General features: G+C 42.2%; 1 protein-coding gene across 2 annotated transcripts in view; it reads right to left on the bottom strand.

The window, feature by feature from the left end:
- The window catches only part of LOC134533695 (sialin-like), a 41,214-nt gene that overhangs the window by 10,453 nt on the left and 8,830 nt on the right, over positions 1-21,931 (bottom strand). Inside the window, exons 5-8 of one of the 2 annotated variants that reach the window (XM_063371253.1) lie at positions 20,881-21,089; positions 11,340-11,495; positions 6,319-6,451; positions 1,316-1,471 (exon numbers count right to left, since the gene is read on the bottom strand). In XM_063371253.1, coding sequence (XP_063227323.1) covers positions 1,316-1,471; positions 6,319-6,451; positions 11,340-11,495; positions 20,881-21,089 — 654 coding nt within the window. The remainder of the gene's footprint in view (positions 1-1,315; positions 1,472-6,318; positions 6,452-11,339; positions 11,496-20,880; positions 21,090-21,931) is intronic. The other variant, XM_063371254.1, reaches the window with a different exon arrangement.

Raw genomic sequence — 21,931 nt, 5'->3', positions numbered from 1 at the left:
CTAATTAGATAATTTATTGTTTCATTTACATTAAAATATTGTGTTATATTTAAATACACATTTATATTTACTACATAACATTATATATTAGTTTTGGTAGGTCTGAGTGCAATGGCTTGTTGCATAGGATTTAGGATTTGTGATCTTTGACCTTTGACGTCACCACCGACATCTTGGATTATCTCAAGGTGCGACCTTTAACCTATAATGGACACCCCAAGAAACAGACATGACCTGCATGAACTAACCAATCAGATTGCATATTTTCAATTTTCCGTAGCGGCTAGGGGTCGTCCATTAATCATGTGATGTTTTTTTAGCAAATTTTTAACCCCCCTCCCCCTAGTGATTTGAGGTGAGGTTTCAGACAAACACCCCCCCCCCCCCAATAAATCACGTGTATTTTTTGGTGCAAAATATTTTTAAAAATTTCGGAATATTATCTTTAAATATAGGTATAATCTAATTTAATTCTGGAAAATTAAGCACAGTGATAAAAATGTCCAGACACACATTTAGGTTGCAGGTTTATTCTCACTGGCATAAAAATAATAAAGGAAAGGTTTATATGTGATTTACGCATGTATTCGGCGCCAAAATCACAGTCTTACTAGCGATTGGCAAGCCGAGCCGCGTGGTTCATGTTGCGGCGGGCGGGGATATTGTTGCCTGGCTACGGCGAGTCAAGGTCATGCATCGCTTTTCGGTTTAGTAGAAATCGGGCGAAAAAAAAATACACGTGATATCTCTCTACACCCCCCCTCCCCCTTGTGATATTTCGTGATTTCCCCCCCCTCCCCCCCCCCTTTCGAGCCTCACGTGATTAATGGACGATCCCTTATTGGTGTCTGGTAGGGATATGTCTGCAAAGTTATCAATGATTAATGCAAAAATTAGGAGTGGTTGGCGATTTAAGAAGGAATTTTAGGGGAAAATTGGAAATTTCGATTGGAAAATGGAAAAATTGGAGGGAAATAAGGAAATTGCTGTGAAATTTTCGGGGAATGGGGGAATGTAGATTTTTGGCAAATCTGTGACGTCATAGATGACATCACGAACCCTATGACCTATGCCACAAGCCACTGCGCCTACCTAAACCTACCTAAACTAGCCTATCAAAACTAGCTATTATTTTCAGATTATGATTTAATGTATGCTATTATATACGTCAAGGAGATCTACGATTAATGTCTAGAGTTAGAAATTATAGCTAAAAATTACAAAGGAGATGCAAGCAATATTGTGATAAAACAACGGACAGGTAGCGTGAATGTTAGACGAAGCACCGCTCGACTGCGGAGTGGCCTGCGAGCACCTGCATAGTTGGGCGAGATGTCGACAGTGTTGGCCAGGTTGCCGGAGGTGCTCGCTCCAGAAGCAGAGCTCGCGAGCACCAGTATTGCCACAGCGAGCACCGGGTGGTGCGCGCAGCAGCCCAGCACCACCAGAGCGAGTCCTGGCAGCAGGATAGCTGCAACAAGCACACCAGCAGCTGCGAGCCGCCCGCGGCTATGGCAGGCTTTTGCAAATGTTTCACATTTGAAAAAGGTGACATGACAGTGTTGTAATTTTCATTTTGTCATGTTTAAATTTTGGCACCATCTACTAATTTTTATTCAACATTTTCTTGACTCTTTACGTATGAGTAGTCTGGAATGTTCAATGTGAGAACAATGATTGTAAACATCTGTAGAAGTAAGGTAATGATGGACAATATAATAAGTAGGACTAAGAAAAAAAACCTGTTTCAATAGTTACTATACTGTATTAATCAGTTCAATATCAATAACGTTCAAACTGCCACTCACTTATTACTTATCATACTAAGAAATACTTGCGTGACGACAGCCGTAACTGATCTTGGCGCGCACGTTTCTACGCTGGACTCCTCCATGCCTTTGAAAATTGCTTCTTTCAGGGTTCAGGCCACGTCTGTATAAAATGTTTGTGTCCCGTCGTTATGGCTTTCCTTATTGCAGCCATCTTCAAGGTCGTTAGGCCGCAAATGAATACCCCATTGAAGTGTGAACACACGGACGTCAGACCAGGTTAATAACTACATTTATATAGCACTGACATCGTTTACAAAGGCTCTTATTAGTAAACCAGCATTGTTTCGCCATTTATACAACGTGAACTTTAAAGTTCATCAGTTTCTGGCAGGTTATTGATAGGTAGAAACTCCGAGTTTGTGATTGGTTACTGACGTTTCAACTTCGTCTTAGCTGTATCCCAATGAGAAGCGCAACACGGCTGAACATGCGGTGGCAGCATGGACTCGCTCGCAGCTGGAGATAATGTGACGTGAAACACACGCCACGGGATCAGCTTCTTAATAAGTGCTGGTACAAAAGGTATTCTTTTCAAGGTTGCTAGCCGTCAGGTAGGGTGCAGAAGCTGTCCTGCCCTTACGGAAAACATGCCGGTCGCCTTAAATGAGTAGTATCCTAAATTATTTTGAATGATTTTATCAATATTTAATTGTTTATTATGTATTTTATTTATACATATTTATTTAATAGTTTATATAAACTAAAAATTCAAATTTTTATGTCAAGCCAAGCGTTAAATAGATCATGTAATCATGTTGTATATAGTTTTAATTAATTGTTTCTGTGTAGACTTTGTCACATATTACTTAACTTTTTGGACACGGAAGTATATAATGGGGGCTACTGCGGCAGGAGTAGAGGAGTGGATAGTGATTGTCGGTCCGCCATCTTGGGTTGTGATGTCACGGCGGCCATTTAGGATGATGACCTAGGACATTGACTTTGACCTTTGACCTTTACCTTGTCGACTATTTTGGATCCACCTCCTGGTTTACCGCCATTTTGAATTATAATGTCACAGCTACCATCTTGTTTTCGTCTGCTGGAGGCCATCATATTGGATGACATCACATCCGCCAACTTATTTTCATCAGCTGGAGGCCACCATCTTGGATGATGCCACAGATGTCATATTATTTTTGTTCTGCTGAAAGTCAGCCTCTTAGATACCACCATCTTTGTTTCTGCTGTTTGTTCCTAGAGAGTGCCAGCATCACTCTGTATCATGCATATAAGGTCGATGTTTCATTAACTACCAATGTTGTTATGATCCTTCGAACCATATAAAAAAATAACACACATACACGGACTTGTAATCTGTTATAATTTGAAGGAATAATAGTGCTACGAGCGCGAGGGTCCAGATCGCGATGCCAGGTTCATATATGGCTGGCGGCCCTGCACGGCCACTGGCGTCACGCGCCGTGTCACGTGCCTCCACTGACGTAAGGTATGCCACGGGCACCTGGTCGGATTACAAGGGTAGTTACTAACCCCTCCCCCTCCGCTCCCCTCGCATCGTCCTGCCTCGGCGCTGTTATCTATCGCCACCGCGCGGAGCAGCGAGAATGAACGCCACCCTTCTGGACTGTTCAGGCGTCGGGTCGGCACAGGACGACGCGACTCGTTACAGCCGCTCTCGTCGGTTCGAAAGAGCGCCTCAAGTACTTAAGCAGCGACGCCGGCCTCCGCGGGAGTTACGAGCGGATCCCGAGCGAAGGTAGTGCGTACGGCCCGAGCAGGAAAGGCTGGCACTCGTTGGCCGATGTGTTGTCATCCAATATGGCGGCTTTCAGCAGATGAAAACAAGATGGTGGCTATGACATCATAATTATAAATGGCGGTAAAAATAGTCGCCGGGGTCAAGGTCTAGGTCAAAGGTCAAGGTCAAAGTTCAAAGACATCCAAGATGGCCACCTTGATGTTACAACCCAAGACGAAGAAACACCATCCACTCTCTTACTCCTGCCGCAGGTGCTTTAATATGTACCTACTACTGTTTATCTTTCATAAATCAATAACAATTTGGATTTTACAAAACCCTGGAAAACTCAGGTTTGTAGGATTGTGGGAAAACAATTTTGTTATTGATTTATGAATGACAAAGAACACACCCTGGCTCCGCACGGATACGCTTACTAATGTAGCGTCATTTAGATTTAATAAGCAATTACTTATAATTATCACGTATCTTATTACGTCTTGATTACAAAACATGGAGATCTATCTACCATATTTATATTTAATATGAATTTATTATACATCAAAGCCTTCCTGAATAAACCCTCTAAACGATGGTGTAAATGGCATCCAAATCCATTGTGTAGTTTAGAAGTAAGTGAACAGACAGACGGGGATAGCGACATTGTTTTATACTATTTACTAGGAGAACCCGTCAGATGTCCTGTCATTGGTTATTTATTTATCCCCCCCTTTTCTCTCTCTCTCTCTCTCTCTCTCTCTATATATATATATATATATATATATATATATATATATAGAGAGAGAGAAGTGCAGAAGTTGATGTGCTGCAGCGCCATCTAGTGGAGAGTTATAGCAAAATGTATGTATCGAAAATAACTTCCGTGTTCAAATATCTATGTAAATATACCAATTTACATGACGATCGGTTGAACTGTGTAGATGTTGATGCGCTGCAGCGCCATCATCTGGCGATTTACAATAAAAAAATGGATAACATTAAAAACATTCTTCATGGAAAAAAAAAAAAAAAAAAACACTCAGATGTGCCAACTTCCATGGTGATCAGTCAAACAGCGTCTGAGTTTATCAATGTCTTACATACAAACATTCATACATATATATATATATAAAAGATAGATTATTGATATACAAAAATTAAGTAATACAGACAAAGGCTTCACACAAACGAATTACTACTTAAAGTGTTATACAAGACTATTACAAACTCTTGGTTCATGATAGGGTCGACATAAAAATTGGCTTTTAAGTTTCTCAACACTATTAAATACATACGTCTCAAATACATTAAACACTCTATAAAGTATAAACAACTTACAATAGTTATATTATTAATTCATTTGAAATAATGAGCAAACACAAGAAATAATTGAAGCAAATTTATTTAGAATACTACCCCCTTAAGCCTTGTCCTATTGGTTGGTGTTGCAGGGGGTTAACCCCTACCGAGTCCAATTTTTTTTTTTGTTTTATTAATTTGGTGGAATACTTATGTTTACTTAACCAATTCACTTCAATTTAACTTATATTTTATTAAAAAATTGTACGAACTTATTACGGTTGAGTATTTTACAGCCTGTATTTGTAAATGCCGACTTGTTTAATGTCACGTGTTGAGGTGCAAGCACTTGCCGGAGTTCTGCGGGAGAGGCTATCTGAAGGGGTAACTGTTCACCCTCCCCCCCCTCCCACTGGGGCGAGCCAGCCGTGTCTGCTGCTTGCGGCCAGGCGAGGCCCGCTACCTCCACTGGATCCTCACTGACATTCCGCTCACTCCTTCGTTTCCTTGGCTTCGGTGGCAAGGACGTTTACTGACGACATCAACAAGGCTCGCACTCGGCCGGAATGTACATCAAGCTCTGTCCCTGCCCGAACACGCTTGAATATTCACCTTCGGCCAACCTCGGGTTTATTTATGTATATTTCTATTTCTCTGTTTATTTTAATGTAGCTATACTAACCAAACTAACCGTCCATAGTGTTTGAATGTAGCTAACCGAACCGACCACTTTTAATATTTGAATTCATTTTTCCTGCGCAAAAATAAAACAAATCCCGAGGTTGGCCGAAGGTGAATATTCGGGCGTGTTCGGGCAGGGACAGAACTTGATGGACATCGTAGGCTTCTCGGAATGTTGTGGGCCCCTCTATGGCACACGCCATAGGTTCATGATGTAGCTGTTTAACTGGGGTGGCAAGGCATACCGAGTTGGGGAGTGTGGACTGCCCACTCTTGTAAAGGGGGAGGGGAGGTGTAGTTCCGGGAATCCTCCCCCGGGAAATTAAAATTAAAACTCCCATTAAATTGTTAGTTTTTATGCTTTTCCAGACTATTTTCACCACAAATCACAAAATAATCGCTTATATTCACTATTTACTGTAAAAGATTCATTGTTAGTTACTTTCAAAAATACAAGTTACAAATAATCATTTTATTTAATCTGCGCTAAATAAGGCTTGATTAATAATGAATCAAGGAAGTGCCGTACATGCATTATTTTATCTTACTATTGTTTGTAAATGATTAATATTTTTACTTCAAAATTGGGTGGCTAAATACTGAGTTAGTTCTGGGGCGTCAAATGCCAAACCTTGCCACCCTTGAATTACGCATATAAGTACATACATTTATTGAATCAACCAATGAACCAGTTAAAGAATATGCTACGTGGTGATAGTGTGAATAAATGTGTATTTGGCTGAAAATAGCCTGGTAGCCATCAAGAGTAAACAGTAAAAATAGTTTTTTAAAAATTGTATTTACATATAGTAACTGCAAGTTTTCGTGCTGCAGTGATAGACAGCTTTTTCTTCTCCATAGATGAGTCTATTGCAGCTGAGATTATCACACCAGTGACAAACTTGGAGATTTCTGTAAGGGATGCGATAAATCCATTCTGGAATAAAAGAAACATTGTTAGGGGAAAAAATATTTTCTATATCTTTATATTTAATTTTACAACTTATTAGAATATAAAGTATGATGGTATTGATATAAATTGAAAATATGAATTTACAGTTTTAACTTAAAACTTAATCCCTTTTATAAAATTCTAGAATCTTACCCCCAGTATAGGACTTATGTTTTTATCTTCTTCACACTCATTTTTTTAACTAAATTCATAAACATCTTTCACAAATATAAAAATTTTCTTAAACAAAATACTATAAGTAGTATAATATATTGGTTCCTCCGGCGTCAGGGTGCAGGCTGTGGAGCCGATGAGCCGAACCGCCATCTTGGATTGTGGCTTCAGGGCGGCCATCTTGGATAACTTGACGACCTTTGTGGTCATCTTGGATCCGCCATCTTTGAATCGATAGCCCCACTCACTCATGATGAAATTTTCGTCACGGCCGCCATATTGATTTATTTTTGTTTTCCGCTGGAGGCCGCCATCTTGGTTACCGTCGACTTTACTTCTGCTGTTTGTTCCTGGAGAGCGCCAGCGTCACTCTTGATTTTTTTTCTCTTCTGCTGGAGGCCGCCATCTTGGATACCGTCGACTTTGTTTCTGCTGTTTGTTCCTAGAGAGCGCCAGCGTTACTCTGTCACATTACATAAGGTCGATGTTACATTACCTACCAGAGCTATTATGGTCCTAATCGACATATTAGATTTAATTTTTTATGCAAAATACTGTTACGATTTCCCTGCGGGTTCGTAAAGGATAGCCCAATTAAAGATTTTTATTTCACACACGCAGTTTTATTTATTACCGCTACTTGTCACTTACAAATAATCTTCTAAATTAGCAAATAATTAACTACACTTAAAGAGATGTAAAATCCCCAGTCACTCGTTCCACACACCTCGCTGGGCCGCAACTCTGGCGCAACTCTGACTGCAGCACCCCTCGTGGGTCTCCGCCGCGGGACTCCGTCGCCGCACTCCGCCGCCGCCGACGCACTTCCCTTCGCCGAGATCTCACTCGACGTCTCACTCGGAACTTCACTGACTCCGCTGCGCCCGCGACTCTATCTCCCGGAAACTCCGCCGCGGGAAAACTCCCGACTCCACTGAACTCCCTCACTCCCTGCCCTGGAACCTTCGTCCAAGGACTTCGCCACTCTGCCGCACCCGCGGCACTATCGCCCGGAAACTCCGCCGCGGGAGAACTCACTCAGTCACCGACCGACTGACTCGAAGGTCGGCCCAACCTCCTTATATAGCCCTTGGGTTCCCGTCCAGAACAATCGGGCATGTCTCCGAGATATCGCGCGACCTTCGCCGTCGAAATGCCCAGAAACGCGTCGTGAGTCCTCGAAGGACGCGGCGGCTGCTCAAAGAACACCGATGAACGCAACAAGCATCGTGTTCCCACAAAACGCGCCGATAAACATGTGTGAGTCCTTTTATGCCGCATTGCGGCCTCTTTTAAGTAACTCAATCTGAGGCAGGTGCGCGCTGCGAAGGTCAGGATTTCGCGAGATAATATGACACGAGATACCAGGGAGAGGATGCGGGTGGAAGGGGGCGCAGACAGGCCGAACGAGTGCGGCGACGCCAAGCAATGCAGCCAAGCGCGATCGTAACAATTCATTGGAAGCGCTGTGATTCGAACCATTGCAGCTCTGACCTCAAGGTTGGAAAACATACGCCATTAACCGCATGACCATCGAGACAGTTACCAGTCTAAGAATTAAATAAGGTTTGTATAAAAATAACATGCATATTCGGACTTGTAAATTTTTTTAAATTTGAAGTAATAATAGCATCGCCTGTTTGAGACAGAACCGCCATCTTGTATTAAGATGTAACTGTTTCAATTATCCTTACGCCCGCCATCTATCAATCAGTAATTATTATCCGATTTTAATAAAAAAAATTCTAAAATTTATAAAATATTATTTAATTAATTAAAATTTAATAAATATTACTTAAAAACCACCGTTGCTCATATCGTTACGGTCGCCATATTGGATTATATAAATATTGCATGTTTCGATACGCCTGCCATATTGGTTGAGTATGTTGTCATCGTTACTCTTTTCGTTATGCCTCCATATTGGATTATATAAATGTTGCATGCCATGATAAACCAATAGTATCATTTTGTTAAACATTATAATAAATAGGTTTTAAAAGGGTAAACATTTTTACAATTTCCCCTAAAAAAGATTATTTTTCGTATATTTATCACGTTCGGAGTTATTTTTAAGAATTCTACCTTAAATTTAGTATTCGAGTTTCGTATCACAAGTATGTTTGCAAAATAAGAACACATGAATTTACTCGTTACCGAGGTCAGATGTTTACTCATCGCTGGCGAGTACTGAAACATTAGCTCACGTTTGTTTTCTTTGCATGTGTAAACGTATTAATATTTTACTGATTTTTAATTATTCGGATGATTTTTTGTTTCAGTAAAATCCATAAACTATTAAGCAGTTTTAAAAATATAATGCAAAAGTGTTATTTTGCCTCGTTACCGGGCAAGACGACAATTCTGATAACATTTGATCAAAATTTATTCTAGAAAGCAACAATTGCACTATAGTTAATTCAACATTTTTATGTATTTTTTTTCATGAATGAAAGGTTCTTGCGATACAAATTCAATTAATTAATGGTAGATTAATATAATTTAAAATCGGTGTTTTCAATAACACTAATCGCAAACAAAGTTTTCTCCTTCAAAGTTTGATCAGTCTTCAAGCCACATTGTGAAGCATTTACAACTCTCTCTTATCTTCTGATCGAGCGTCAAAATAAATCTCACCACACTCAGGACACTGCAGTATGGAAGTTTGAGCTGAAGATATGGGTGTAGGGAGTTCTCGCTTCTTAGTTTTTTTTTCTCGTGGGAATCAATCTTGGAATTTGTTAGTAACGATTTTTTTTTACATAATAAGATTCTTATCTTTGTTTCTTAAAACATTTTTGTTCCTCCTTCTGTAAACCTTTCTTAACCAACGTGACTTTCATAGGTGTGCTTGTTATGACACTTGCACGTTGCGTATGAGTTATCCTAAAAATACAGTTTAAAAATTGAATACGAAAACTTAACTACCCATTCCGTGCTCAGAGTATTTTTCAACGGTTTTTGTAATCAGAACCCACTCGGATATCTTGAGCAGTTTTCAAATCGCGTGATATTTTCTGAAGCTCTGCGCACCGTGTGTGCACCTGGTTAGGCAAGGCCTTTATGCGTCAGACCTCGTCCGCGTATCTTCGGGTTTTCTCTGTTGTTAAAGTGAAAGGTTGGTTAGGCTATACCTATTACATAAATAAAATTCACGCAAAAATGATATATATTTTCCAGAAAAGGATAGGTTTTTACACATCTAGGTGATCGTAACTGAAATGAAAGTTTGGTTGAGTTGAATCAGTGACTTTGAAAACTCTCTGGAATGTCGAAATGGTGTTTCTTCTTCCATCCCGAGCGCAAAGCAGCACGAGCGAGCGGCTCGGGACTGATCGGGGGCAAGTGAAAGTGAGGCCCTCCACTCGGCGCATGAGGGGAAGCCTAAGATGTACATCAAGTTCTGTCCCTGCCCGAACACGCCCGAATATTCACCTTCGGCCAACCTCGGGTTTATTTATATATATTTATATTTATCTGTTTATTTTAATGTAGCTACACTAACCTAGATAACCGTCCATAGTGTTTTAAAGTGTTTTAATGTAGCTAACCTAACCGACCACTTTTAATATTTGAAATCATTTTTCCTGCGCAAAAATAAAACAGATGCCGAGGTTGGCCGGGCGTGTTCGGGCAGGGACAGATCCCGGCCACGCGGGTGGAAGCCAGGGCTACTCACCGCGGCCACGCGGGTGGAAGCCAGGGCTACTCACCGCGGCCACGCGGGTGGAAGCCGGGGCTACTCACCGCGGCCACGCGGGTGGAAGCCGGGGCTACTCACCGCGGCCACGCGGGTGGAAGCCGGGGCTACTCACCGCGGCCACGCGGGTGGAAGCCGGGGCTACTCACCGCGGCCACGCGGGTGGAAGCCGGGGCTACTCACCGCGGCCACGCGGGTGGAAGCCGGGGCTACTCACCGCGGCCACGCGGGTGGAAGCCGGGGCTACTCACCGCGGCCACGCGGGTGGAAGCCGGGGCTACTCACCGCGGCCACGCGGGTGGAAGCCGGGGCTACTCACCGCGGCCACGCGGGTGGAAGCCGGGGCTACTCACCGCGGCCACGCGGGTGGAAGCCGGGGCTACTCACCGCGGCCACGCGGGTGGAAGCCGGGGCTACTCACCGCGGCCACGCGGGTGGAAGCCGGGGCTACTCACCGCGGCCACGCGGGTGGAAGCCGGGGCTACTCACCGCGGCCACGCGGGTGGAAGCCGGGGCTACTCACCGCGGCCACGCGGGTGGAAGCCGGGGCTACTCACCGCGGCCACGCGGGTGGAAGCCGGGGCTACTCACCGCGGCCACGCGGGTGGAAGCCGGGGCTACTCACCGCGGCCACGCGGGTGGAAGCCGGGGCTACTCACCGCGGCCACGCGGGTGGAAGCCGGGGCTACTCACCGCGACCACGCGGGTGGAAGCCGGGGCTACTCACCGCGGCCACGCGGGTGGAAGCCGGGGCTACTCACCGCGGCCACGCGGGTGGAAGCCGGGGCTACTCACCGCGGCCACGCGGGTGGAAGCCGGGGCTACTCACCGCGGCCACGCGGGTGGAAGCCGGGGCTACTCACCGCGGCCACGCGGGTGGAAGCCGGGGCTACTCACCGCGGCCACGCGGGTGGAAGCCGGGGCTACTCACCGGGGCCACGCGGGTGGAAGCCGGGGCTACTCACCGCGGCAACGCGGGTGGAAGCCGGGGCTACTCACCGCGGCCACGCCCAGGTGGTGCACGCTGCTCAGGTACGCCGGCACCTGCATCGAGAGGGTCACCGACACCCACACCGCGGCCTGTGACGTCACCAGCACGGCCCAGAAGGGACCCGACCCCAGGATGCCGCTCCACGGGATCTTCCTGGGTTTCTTCTGAACAAAACAAGACACGCGCTGAACATGTGGATGCATCTGCACGAGATGTACTGATTACAAACAATAAAGGCTGTGCCCAAATTCGCTTCAAGTATTTCCTATGTACTTTCCACCGGAAGTGACATAACGAGGTCTGTCCCAATTGGAAGTGAAGTGCGCAGATACGCAAGTAAATACTCTGTCTAGCCTACTTATAGCATTCTTTCAGGTAAAACAGTAGCTATTTTAAAAATATAGCATTTTGTAGTATATATTTGTTTGAAAATTTAAAGCCAGAAATGCAACAATTGAAGGGGCAATAGAAAAACCACCCTTGTTACATTTTGTTGATGATTATACACATATCAATTTATTGCTAAAAATAATGGGCAACTGCCTCATGATTATGGTTTACAGAAAAGTGCATGTGTCATTTACTACGTCCATATGAACATTGATTCATTACGGAAGAAAAACCCTTGTAAAAATCGTTTATGGAAAAATAACCCTCGTTATATGAATGGGCTATTTTATCAATAAATTTAGCAAAACAGTTTAAAAAATAAGATATTGGTGTCTTAGTAAACATGGCGGAAATTAATGCTTATGGCGCTATTGTAAAGTTTAAGAAGGGTAAGAGATAGGTTACACACAAAATAAATGATCGAATCTACTTAAGTAAAGGTAAAGACCATATCAATCATGCAGGAAAAATAATAAATCCTAAGACAGTTGGAGATGACTGTAGGTAAGTTGTACATATTACTAATAAACTCACTTTATAATTAATGTTAGTAAACATGGCATTGCATGCATTGCAAACAAGTGCAAAATATAACTAAATTTTGTTAGCAGTACTCAACAGTAAGTGTATGCCATTAATACAGATAAATCAAGTTATGCCAGTGTACATATTGTCATAAAACAATGCGAAGTAGATTAAGAATATTACTTTTATTGCTTTCAGGTGCGAGAGATACATATGAGTAGTATATATTGTCCGGTCCGAGTACAGGTAACAACTGTGGATTGTGGATTCTCGGCCACAATCTTGAATTCTGCCATAACGGCGGCCATATTGGTGTCAAATTTCCTCAAAAAGACTTAAAATTCCTAAAAAAAAAATCCTAGAAATTTCTATATTTCGAGAGAATTTTTTATTCCAAAAAAATAAATAAAAAATTCGAAATTCTAAATGCCTCAAAAAACTATGGTCCTAGAAAGAACGAAAACTCCCCAGTTATATCCTTGACTAATACAAAAAAAAATTCATTTACAAAAAGAAACGACAGATTAGAAAAAAAGAAAAAAAAAGATTGTTACAAATAAAAAAAATATTAAATAATTTCTACTCTGCTACAAGAAAACACATGAAATATGGCAACATAATAAACATATAGTTCTGCATTGGCTTGAAGAGACTGATTCTCAGCTCCAATAGGTTTACGATAGACAGAGACCAGCCAGATCCTTTACTGACATAGTCTTCCTCTTCCTGATAGAGTTTCTCGATACTGTGTTTACCCTCAACTAGGTATTCTTGCTACTACTGTAACATAAATATTGCTTTTGCTCATGCTGCACGAAGGCATGAGAGAAGTTAATGTGCGAAGAATCCAGCAGGTGTGAAGTTTCAATGCGATAAGTGTCGCCTCTGGTTTACTCGCATTGAAAGTTTGAAAATACACTTGACGACATGTAAAGGTGAAGTTCGCTTGCCTACTAACTCTTCGACTCCTCAACTCAGGTAAGAGCTTCCCATGCGCACTGTTTCTAGTAATGAAGCAGATAAGCTGCAAACATCCATATTGTCAACTGATCGTGAATCTAAACCTGTGCTCGCTGTATTACAGACAAATGATAATGCATAGAGACCGGAAAAATTCGCGAATTCATTTCGCGATAGGCTAAAATACAAATAGTTATACCTCAGTGCCGCCTCTGCTATTGGCTCACAACTCACCTGGATGACTCTGGGCCAATGAGAAACACCTGAACAAAGCTTTATAGAATCACAGGCTGCTACGATGGGACGTCTCACAAGACAGCAGCCAATGAGTGGGTGACATTTGACCGAGTGTACGTAGAACCAGGGAGTTCATCCTAGAGGTCATTGAACCCACGAATATTTCCGGTCCCTAATAATGCATTATACTTGGCGCAATCTGTATTTAGAGGAGTTTTGAAAGACTACTATTGTCTAAATACTTTTAGCGAGGCAAAATACCTTTGTACTTTTCTTAGTGATATCGAGCAGAATATAATAGATCAGCTTACGGATGATGTAGCAATAAAGGGACCTTTAAAATATAACCTGTGGTTGGACTGTATTTTTGGTAAATCGGTGCCGCACGAGAATCAAGTGAGCAAGCGCATTTTCAAGACATAGACAGCTACAATACACACTTCAAACGACGTGAAGCAATCAGTTAAACAGAGTATCGATAAACTCTTTACAAAAAAAAGGAGTACATGGGTAATAGGATCTGGTTGGACGTTGACTTCGGTGAACCGTCTAAAACTGAAAATTAGTCACTACAGAAGTTTACTTTGGTGTAAAAATGTGTAATGAATTATGTGAATATTGTTACGAACGTTAGCAAGGGCACGTCATGCGCAGGTGCAGAGCTAGCTGGGCTGCATCACATGCCGCCGTAACATGAGATGTGCTGTGCGCACCTGGGTCGCCGCTTTATCTCCCTCCAGCCCTCCGCTCCCCCCGCGCGACACTGTTAGTTTGACATCCGAAACCTGCCAGCTGCGGAGTTACGCGAGCCGCCGACACGTGTTTTCGAGAGATTTCTGCCGTCGGGACGGCTCGCGATGACGCGACTGGCCCCGGCCGCTCTCGTGAGTTCTGGAATTGCGCCGGGGCCTATATATATGCCCGAGGACGTCAGGGCAGAGAGTCAGTTTGGTGTGTTCAGTCGGGAGTTCTCCCGCGGCGGAGTTTCCCGGCGATAGTGCCGCGGGTGCGGCAGAGTGGCGAAGTCCTTGGACGAAGGTTCCAGGGCAGGGAGTGAGTGAGTTCAGTGGAGTCGGGAGTTTTCCCGCGGCGGTGTTTCCGGGCGATAGAGTCGCGGGCGCGGCGGAGTCCCGAGCGAAGTTGCGAGCGAGGAGTCTAGCGGATTCTCGGCGGCGGCGGAGTATGGCGGCGGAGTATGGCGACGGAGTCCCGCGGCGGAGACCCACGAGGGGTGCTGCGGCAAGAGTTGCACCAGAGGTGCGGCCCAGCGAGGTGTGTGGAACGAGTGACTGGGGAATAGACCTTTCTTTAAGTGTAATTAATTATTTGCCATTTTAGAAGATTTTTGTAAGTGCCATAAGTAGTGGCATCAATAAAACTGTGTGTGAAATAAAATCTTTAATTGGGCTATCCTTTACGAACCCGCGGTAAATCGTAACAATATATGTGTTTGATAAATATTACTGTTCTATTTCGCTTAATTTTACTTGTCAATTATTTTATTGTGACAACTATAGATATAAATAAGTATGGCCGAAAAATATAATTCTGTTAAGATTAATGATATATACATATATAAAGTAAAATAAAATAAATTAATATATTTAAATGCTGTTACTTGAGATATAGAGTTACACTGTGAATAAAACGCAAGCTTTGGAATGCGCAAATGAAAGCGTGTAAAGAAAATGGTAAGTATTGATGAAGTTTAGTTCTGTAGGGTTTCCGTCGCGTGGCACAACACGACTGAATGAGACGTGTACGCGGCGATGTTGTCGAGTACCTGGTCGGGCGACATGGAGGCGCGCAGGTAGTTTATAATCTACTGTTTCAGGGGCCATTGTAACGCCCCTCGTGCCCCAAAATTAGATTATTTTAAATTTATAAAAAAATCCTAGGAAACAGCTCAGCAAAATTATAAAGAAAAATACAAGTATTACCAGAGGTGGCACGAGGCGGTGAACAAGACAATTTCATACTCCCTGCACACAAGCAACTTGGGAGCTAGTGGATCGTTTAAATAGATATAGGTAGGCTATATAAGAAATAAATAAATCACTACATAAGTATTTTGATCTATAGGTTTCCTGGTTTATTTAAAAAGAATTATATTAAAATGTTTGCCATTTGTTTTAGAGTCTTTACGTTTCACAATGAAGGGTATTAACAAGGTATTAAAAAGGGGCCGGCCCGATATGATTAAACAAAGTTATACTATACTTTTAAAAACAACAAATCAAGCGAAGAAATAATTTAAAGTATCCTTCCTGACATATCATAGCATGTTAGCTTTGTCCACACATTACTGTTAAGCCCCCTAGGTGAACATAACGAATTAGTAAAAAAAATAATTTTTTTATCCTCCAGAATTTTATTATAGTTACGTTGATGGAACTGATAGTACGCGATTACACTGGTACAACAAGTTAACAATATTTTACTCTTTTGAAAAGCCTCTGGGGAATTATCCGTCCTAAATGTTTATTACATAGTTTTCTCCCACGCTATGCCACACGTCCGTTTAGTTTTCCTGCGAAGTGTTGCGGAACGTTGCGGCCGTTGCAGCTGATGGAGACGTCATCCTCTTGGTCACCCCAATATGACCACCACCATGGATGGACGGCGTCAGCGTAGCCCAATCGGCAGCAACTCGTTCTGCTACAATATTCTGTGACACTCTTTTTGAGTGTCCCTTCCTTCTTCTTTTTCTCCTTGTGTTTTTGTTTGTTGACGGATGATGCGCGCAGTTGGTGGACGCGTTCCTTTTCTGTTTGCAAACGCCGGTTTTGTTGTGGTTTCCGCCTGGTGGCGCCGCACGGCGGTGAGTTTGGTAATCCCTGAGGTGTTTTTTTACGCGCGTGGCTTTGGGTTGGCAACTGTGTGGTCAGCTGTGGGAGAAGTGGTTTCTCTGGCGACGGCTGGGAGAAGTGGTTTGTCTTGCCGCCGAGGTCGCTTTGGTGTGACGAGGTTGAGGTGTTTTGAGAGGGGAGTTGAAAAAGCGGCGTGAGAGAGGCAAGTCTTTCCATGAAAATTTTGAGGGAGCGCCGGCTCAGTTTCAGCAAGCAATGGTTAAAATGGGTTGGCTGTTGAACTTTTGAGGCAGAAAAGCGATCGACGAGCGTCATCACGGAAAGTAATGTACGAGAATAGGTCAAAGTTGTGGTGTCCCAGTTATTGGGTCTTCGAGCGTACATCCCGTGTATCTGTTACAAGATTATAAGTGCAATTTATTGTGAAATTTTTCCAAGAATGGTTTGGTAACCAAGATTATGCTAGGGGCACGGAGAAGTCTAATGGGGCGTTTGAAGACAAGAAGGGACGTTCTAAAGTTCTCCGCAGTCTTCTGACAACGTGACTGTGGCGTGAGGAAGGCGAAATCTACTGAGGCATGCAAGACACTCCAGGCTTCGAGTTGGTGCTTTTAGTTTTTGTGCAAACAGCTGTAAATTGCGGGATGCAATTTTAAAGGCTGTCCGTCGTAGAGGCTTCTAGAAAACTGTAAGTGTTGGAAGTCCTTTCTTTTGCTTTTCGTGTTGGGAATATTCGTCGTAATTATTTAATATATATTTTTTGTAGACTTGTTTCCCTTAGGGTTTTCGATCGTCGCTTATTGGACGAGGTATTCGTTGTTTTTCCCATTTGGGGAGTTTTCGACGGCGCGTCTGATATCTATTTAATGGTGTTATTTTCGCTTAAACCTTTTTTTGTTATAAAATTTCGAGCCTTTCAGGGTACACCACAGTAAATCAGTATTTTTTTACGCACTTTGTAAATTGAATTTATAATTTATAATTCTGATAACGTCGCTGTTTAATAATGTCTTTGTGTGGTAAATGAAGGTTTTGTGTTGTGAAATGCAATCACTTTTTTATATATGTTATATATTTTTTTAATGATAAATATTTTATCATATTTTTATATTTATTTGTTGGTTATCTGGTGAACTTTTATCAGTCCTGTGCGGCTGAGGATTCAGTGTGAATATAATACGAGGATTTGCTAAATCCTGGCCATTGAGTACAAAATTATAAACTGTGGTGTAAATTTTATTTTTGCGCTAGACATTTTTGAGGCACAAATCAATTTGTTTTTGAGGTTTGCTCCACTAAACCATTATACTTATTTATTACCATATCTTAGATAGTATTCCTATTTGACTTTTTGAATCTTAGTACTGTGTTAGGCCTATATAAATAGTTATTTATTATATATTTTTTGATTATAAAATTACCACCTGAGATTAGTAAATCTTTTTATAATAACATTGTAATTTTGTGTTGTACAATAATTCTGTGGGGATCAAGGTAATTGTTTTAGGGGAGCACCAAGGGGAGGGATAAGAAAGAGGTTTCTTTATGAGTGAAGTCACTGATGGGTATGGTTTGGTTTTTTGAAGCTAATGCATGTGAATGCAGTGGAGCCGCCTGGACCCTCTCAGTGTTTAATGCCCTTGGCCCCATTTTTGGCTGTTAATGCTTTTTTTTATATGTGCATATTGTTGGTTTTTATCTTTTTAATATTTTTTTATTTAATTGTTTTTGTATTGTAATTTGTTTATGAAGTGGAAGTTGTTGACATTGATTTTAATTTGGCCAATTACAGCTAGCATCACACTCTATTCTTTTTTTCTTACGACGCCACCCCCCTTTTACCTTTTAATTCTTGATAAGCTCTGGGGGTGTCACAATTCATAGCCGGGTCACTGAAGAGCCGATCACCCCTTTGCAGGCTCCCTTGTCGACCGGTTACGTTTCTGCTGCCCGAGGGACCCTCGATTGCTGTCCCCTCCAAGTCTCTTAGCACTTCACTGCGTGCTCGCCGAGACTTCCAGCACGTCGCGTAATGTCTACCGCCTGACCACTCCGTCGCTCCTCTGCCACATTCACAGTCCTCGCCGCTCACCACCGCTATTGGCGCTGCCATCACCTTGCGCATGCGCGACTACCAACCACCGTGTCACTTGAGCCCACCTGACGTCACAGCGGCGCGGCCGTTTAAATCGGAATAACCGTTTTACTGTAATTATCGTTTCATTGAAACAATTTCACATATTCTTATTTGTTGCTCGCTGGTATTCATTAAGATAAGTTCGTCTGTTGGTTGTAGGAAGAAGTTATATTTTTAAATATCACCCGGGGCTTCAAAGTTGGACGTCTGGCCAGGATAAAGCTCTTCTTAAAGAGACTCGAAGCTCAAGGTCCTGGACAACATGTTGGGTGAAATTTCGGCCCCCAAGTGTAGGACCCAAACAGGGTGTAGCTCCTGGATTCACGAATAATCTCGCGCAGAAATCCAAAATGCGCGGAGCGAAAATAGCGCGGAGGTCGCGGAAGAAACCATAATTTAGAAAGATAAAAAAATTTATAAAATTTAAACTAAGACATTACTTGTTGCCTAATTACAACGACTGACTAGCTACTACTAAGTTTCAAAACTGGGATCACATCCGTCAACACAGCTGACTACATTCCTTATTCGAATGAAGAGTTCGTCATTGCCGCGAAAAAGCCTCTCAACAGAGGGGACGCCGAGATGACACAGTCCGTCCTACTCCGCGGTAAGTAGCCGAAGTCTAAGTGCCGCAATGGCGGACAATGCTCCTAATTAAAACGGGCGCTCGGCCCTAGGGTAAAGGCGGGGAAGGTTCGGCTCTGGGCCGAGAACTTCCGGAGGTGACCGAGGTGGGCGTAACAACAACAACCTCAGTTTATGCGCCGAAGGACGACCACCGCGCTCTCTACCGGCGGGCACAGAAAGCTACATAGGATCGACTTTTGGTGGACTAATAGAAGCTTATGGCGCAGCGGGTGCTGCTATCTGGCGGCCTAAAGGGGAAAGTAGAGGGAGGTTAGCAATGTCGCCACCAGGTGTCGCGGGCGTTAGCTCCACTCGCTGGCGACAAGTGCAGAAGTTACTATTTCTGCCACTAGATGTCGTGTATGGTCCATATTTGCACATATTTTTTTGGTGGCAAATCGTCCTTGAAGTAGGCCACTGCCTGGCGAGTTCACATTAGGGCAATGATCCTGGGCTAAATTCTGAGAACCAAAAGGGGGGGTGGGAACTGGGTGGTGAGGGTGGACAAAAAAAACGCAACGAGGCTGGGAAAGAGGGTCCACGAGATACTCGGTCGTGCCGAGACTCGCTGGGCTCAGCGGGCCTCTAAGAAATAGATCTTGCAAGCCAGAAGCTGCTCTATGCAAATTTAGTCATGTAGGGAATTAATATTACAGACCCCGGACGTGCTAGGGAGCGAGAGAAATTGCAGTCATCCTGCTAGCATATCATGTGCTTGCAAAAATATCGTATTAGGTGGTGAGAACAAGGGACAGAGAACTAGACTGAGAAAGGTTTGGTAGAAGTGTACAATAGTCGGACAAAAATTAAAATAGTTTTAATGAAAAAAAAAATTGGTTTTCTGTAAAGTCGGTTTACGGACAATAGTTTAACGTAACAATGTCATAACAAAACATTGATGAAATGATTGATCCAGAAGAAAAGGAAATATCATATTCGGCCTGAGACTGAGCCGTAATAGGTTTTTGCAACCAAACTATTTAGGCATTAAAAATATTATATTCTTTGAGGAAGAAATTTTTTTTAATTTTTCTATCTTTTGCATGATAAAATCTACCTCTGCATACTTTTATGAATAAAATTGAATCATTTTTATTGAATTATCACTATTTTGTATGGATACAAAGGAGTGAAATGACATGTGCAATTGAATTAATAAATTTACTTTTATTTGCATTCATTAATTCAAATATATTTATTACTTTTGAAATCTTGCGTGCGCCATATTAATTTTTACAAGTACAAAAAAAAATTTCGCAGCTGCCGGGTTTCGAACCGACAACCTTTAGTATAAAAGTTAGGTGCGCTAACCACACGCCCACGAAGCCATATTTAATATATAGATAGTAATTTCAGATGTCATATATATATTTATAAAACATTTGTTCACGGTAGGGGAATAATAGTAACACGATTTTATAACAAATACGCATCCCAAATACACCAAACTTATTTATAATGTGTTACAATATTTTTTAAAACATTGTGCAAAAGATCGCGGGTGTAATTTGAATTATTATGTGTAACTGTAAAACACCATTGTTGGTTCAAAACGTATTTGAATTTTCAACATTACTTTTAAATAACCGTACCAATTGTGCTGAAAATCGGTGGACGATCGTTAAATTACATAATATTAATAATTCAAACGACGAAAATATGATTGAAAAGTCAAATCGATGGTTGTTCCAATCGAGTGGGACATCCGTAGTGGGACACTTTTTCGTGCGTGCAGCCGGCGTTCATCGATTTATTAGACGTTGTCACGTCAAAAATGAAAAAAAAAAAAATGTTAAATTTGAAATCCGTGCCAAAAGCACCAATAAACGGCACACCACCAGAGAGCATGTTGTCGAGTACCTGGTCGGGCGACACGGAGGCCTGCAGGTAGCTCCGCTCAGCGCGGGAGATGCGCGGGTGCTGGTCCGGGGAGTCGTGCGCGAGGCGCGCCCAGGCGCAGCACCACAGCGCGCCCAGCAGTCCGCTCAGGTAGAACACGCTCTGCCAGCCCAGGCGCGCGATCAGCACGCCGCTCAGCGCGTAGTTGAGGGCGCCGCCCACCGCCGTGCCTGCGTCCCACTGCAGCTCGCAGCCTTCCTCCAGGGCAAGGCATGCGCGTGTACTGTGTGTACTTTGTCATTGAGGTAAATTATAAAAAAATAATACGGCTGGTAAATTTTAAGTGTTGGGTCAGGTCAAATTCAAGGAAATTTCATTACAGATTTGTGTGGACACCTTGACTAGATATATTTATTTTTTACATTAATTAAAAATTTTCAGTATACACTTAACAACTCGATAACAATTAGTTTGAAATTAGTTTAATATGTCAAAAAATGTTATCTAGACAAACAATAAGTTATTAATGAGGTTGGTTCTTTGGTAAAGAATCAAAATAACAAATGAGTGAAACATTAAAAAGAAAAAAAATAGTTGGCTCAGTGGCTATAGCTTCCGGATAATGAACAAATTGAGATTTTTTTTCACTTAATGAAAGTTTAATTCAGACAATTTAAGGGTATGAACAGCTTAAAGTTAAGAAATGAAATTATTTGAATTAACTTAATTCAAAAACTTCAATTTGTTATTTTTTATATTAGAAATTTCAATAAAAGTACCCAAAAATTCCAAAATTATGTCAAATGTCTCTACCTTTAAGGAACAAACACAGGGTGCACATTCGTTCCCTTACTTTCTTCTCTCGCATCAAGGCAAAGAACTAATTTTAATTACAACTTAATGCGTTTAAAATAAAATTGTATTGATATACTCCGACATAACACTAAGAATCAACAAATACGTAAGAAAATAAATTTGTTTCCTTTACTCTACATTTAAATGAAATATAAGTTTGTTTTAAAAAATTAAAAATAACGTAGGTATTTGTAATAAGGTGAAATTATTCAAGCGT

This window comes from Bacillus rossius, chromosome 7, assembly GCF_032445375.1.
Source record: "Bacillus rossius redtenbacheri isolate Brsri chromosome 7, Brsri_v3, whole genome shotgun sequence".
NCBI lineage: Eukaryota > Metazoa > Arthropoda > Insecta > Phasmatodea > Bacillidae > Bacillus > Bacillus rossius.
The sequence above is the reverse complement of the archived record's forward strand: the minus strand, read 5'-3'. Positions and strand labels throughout refer to the sequence as shown.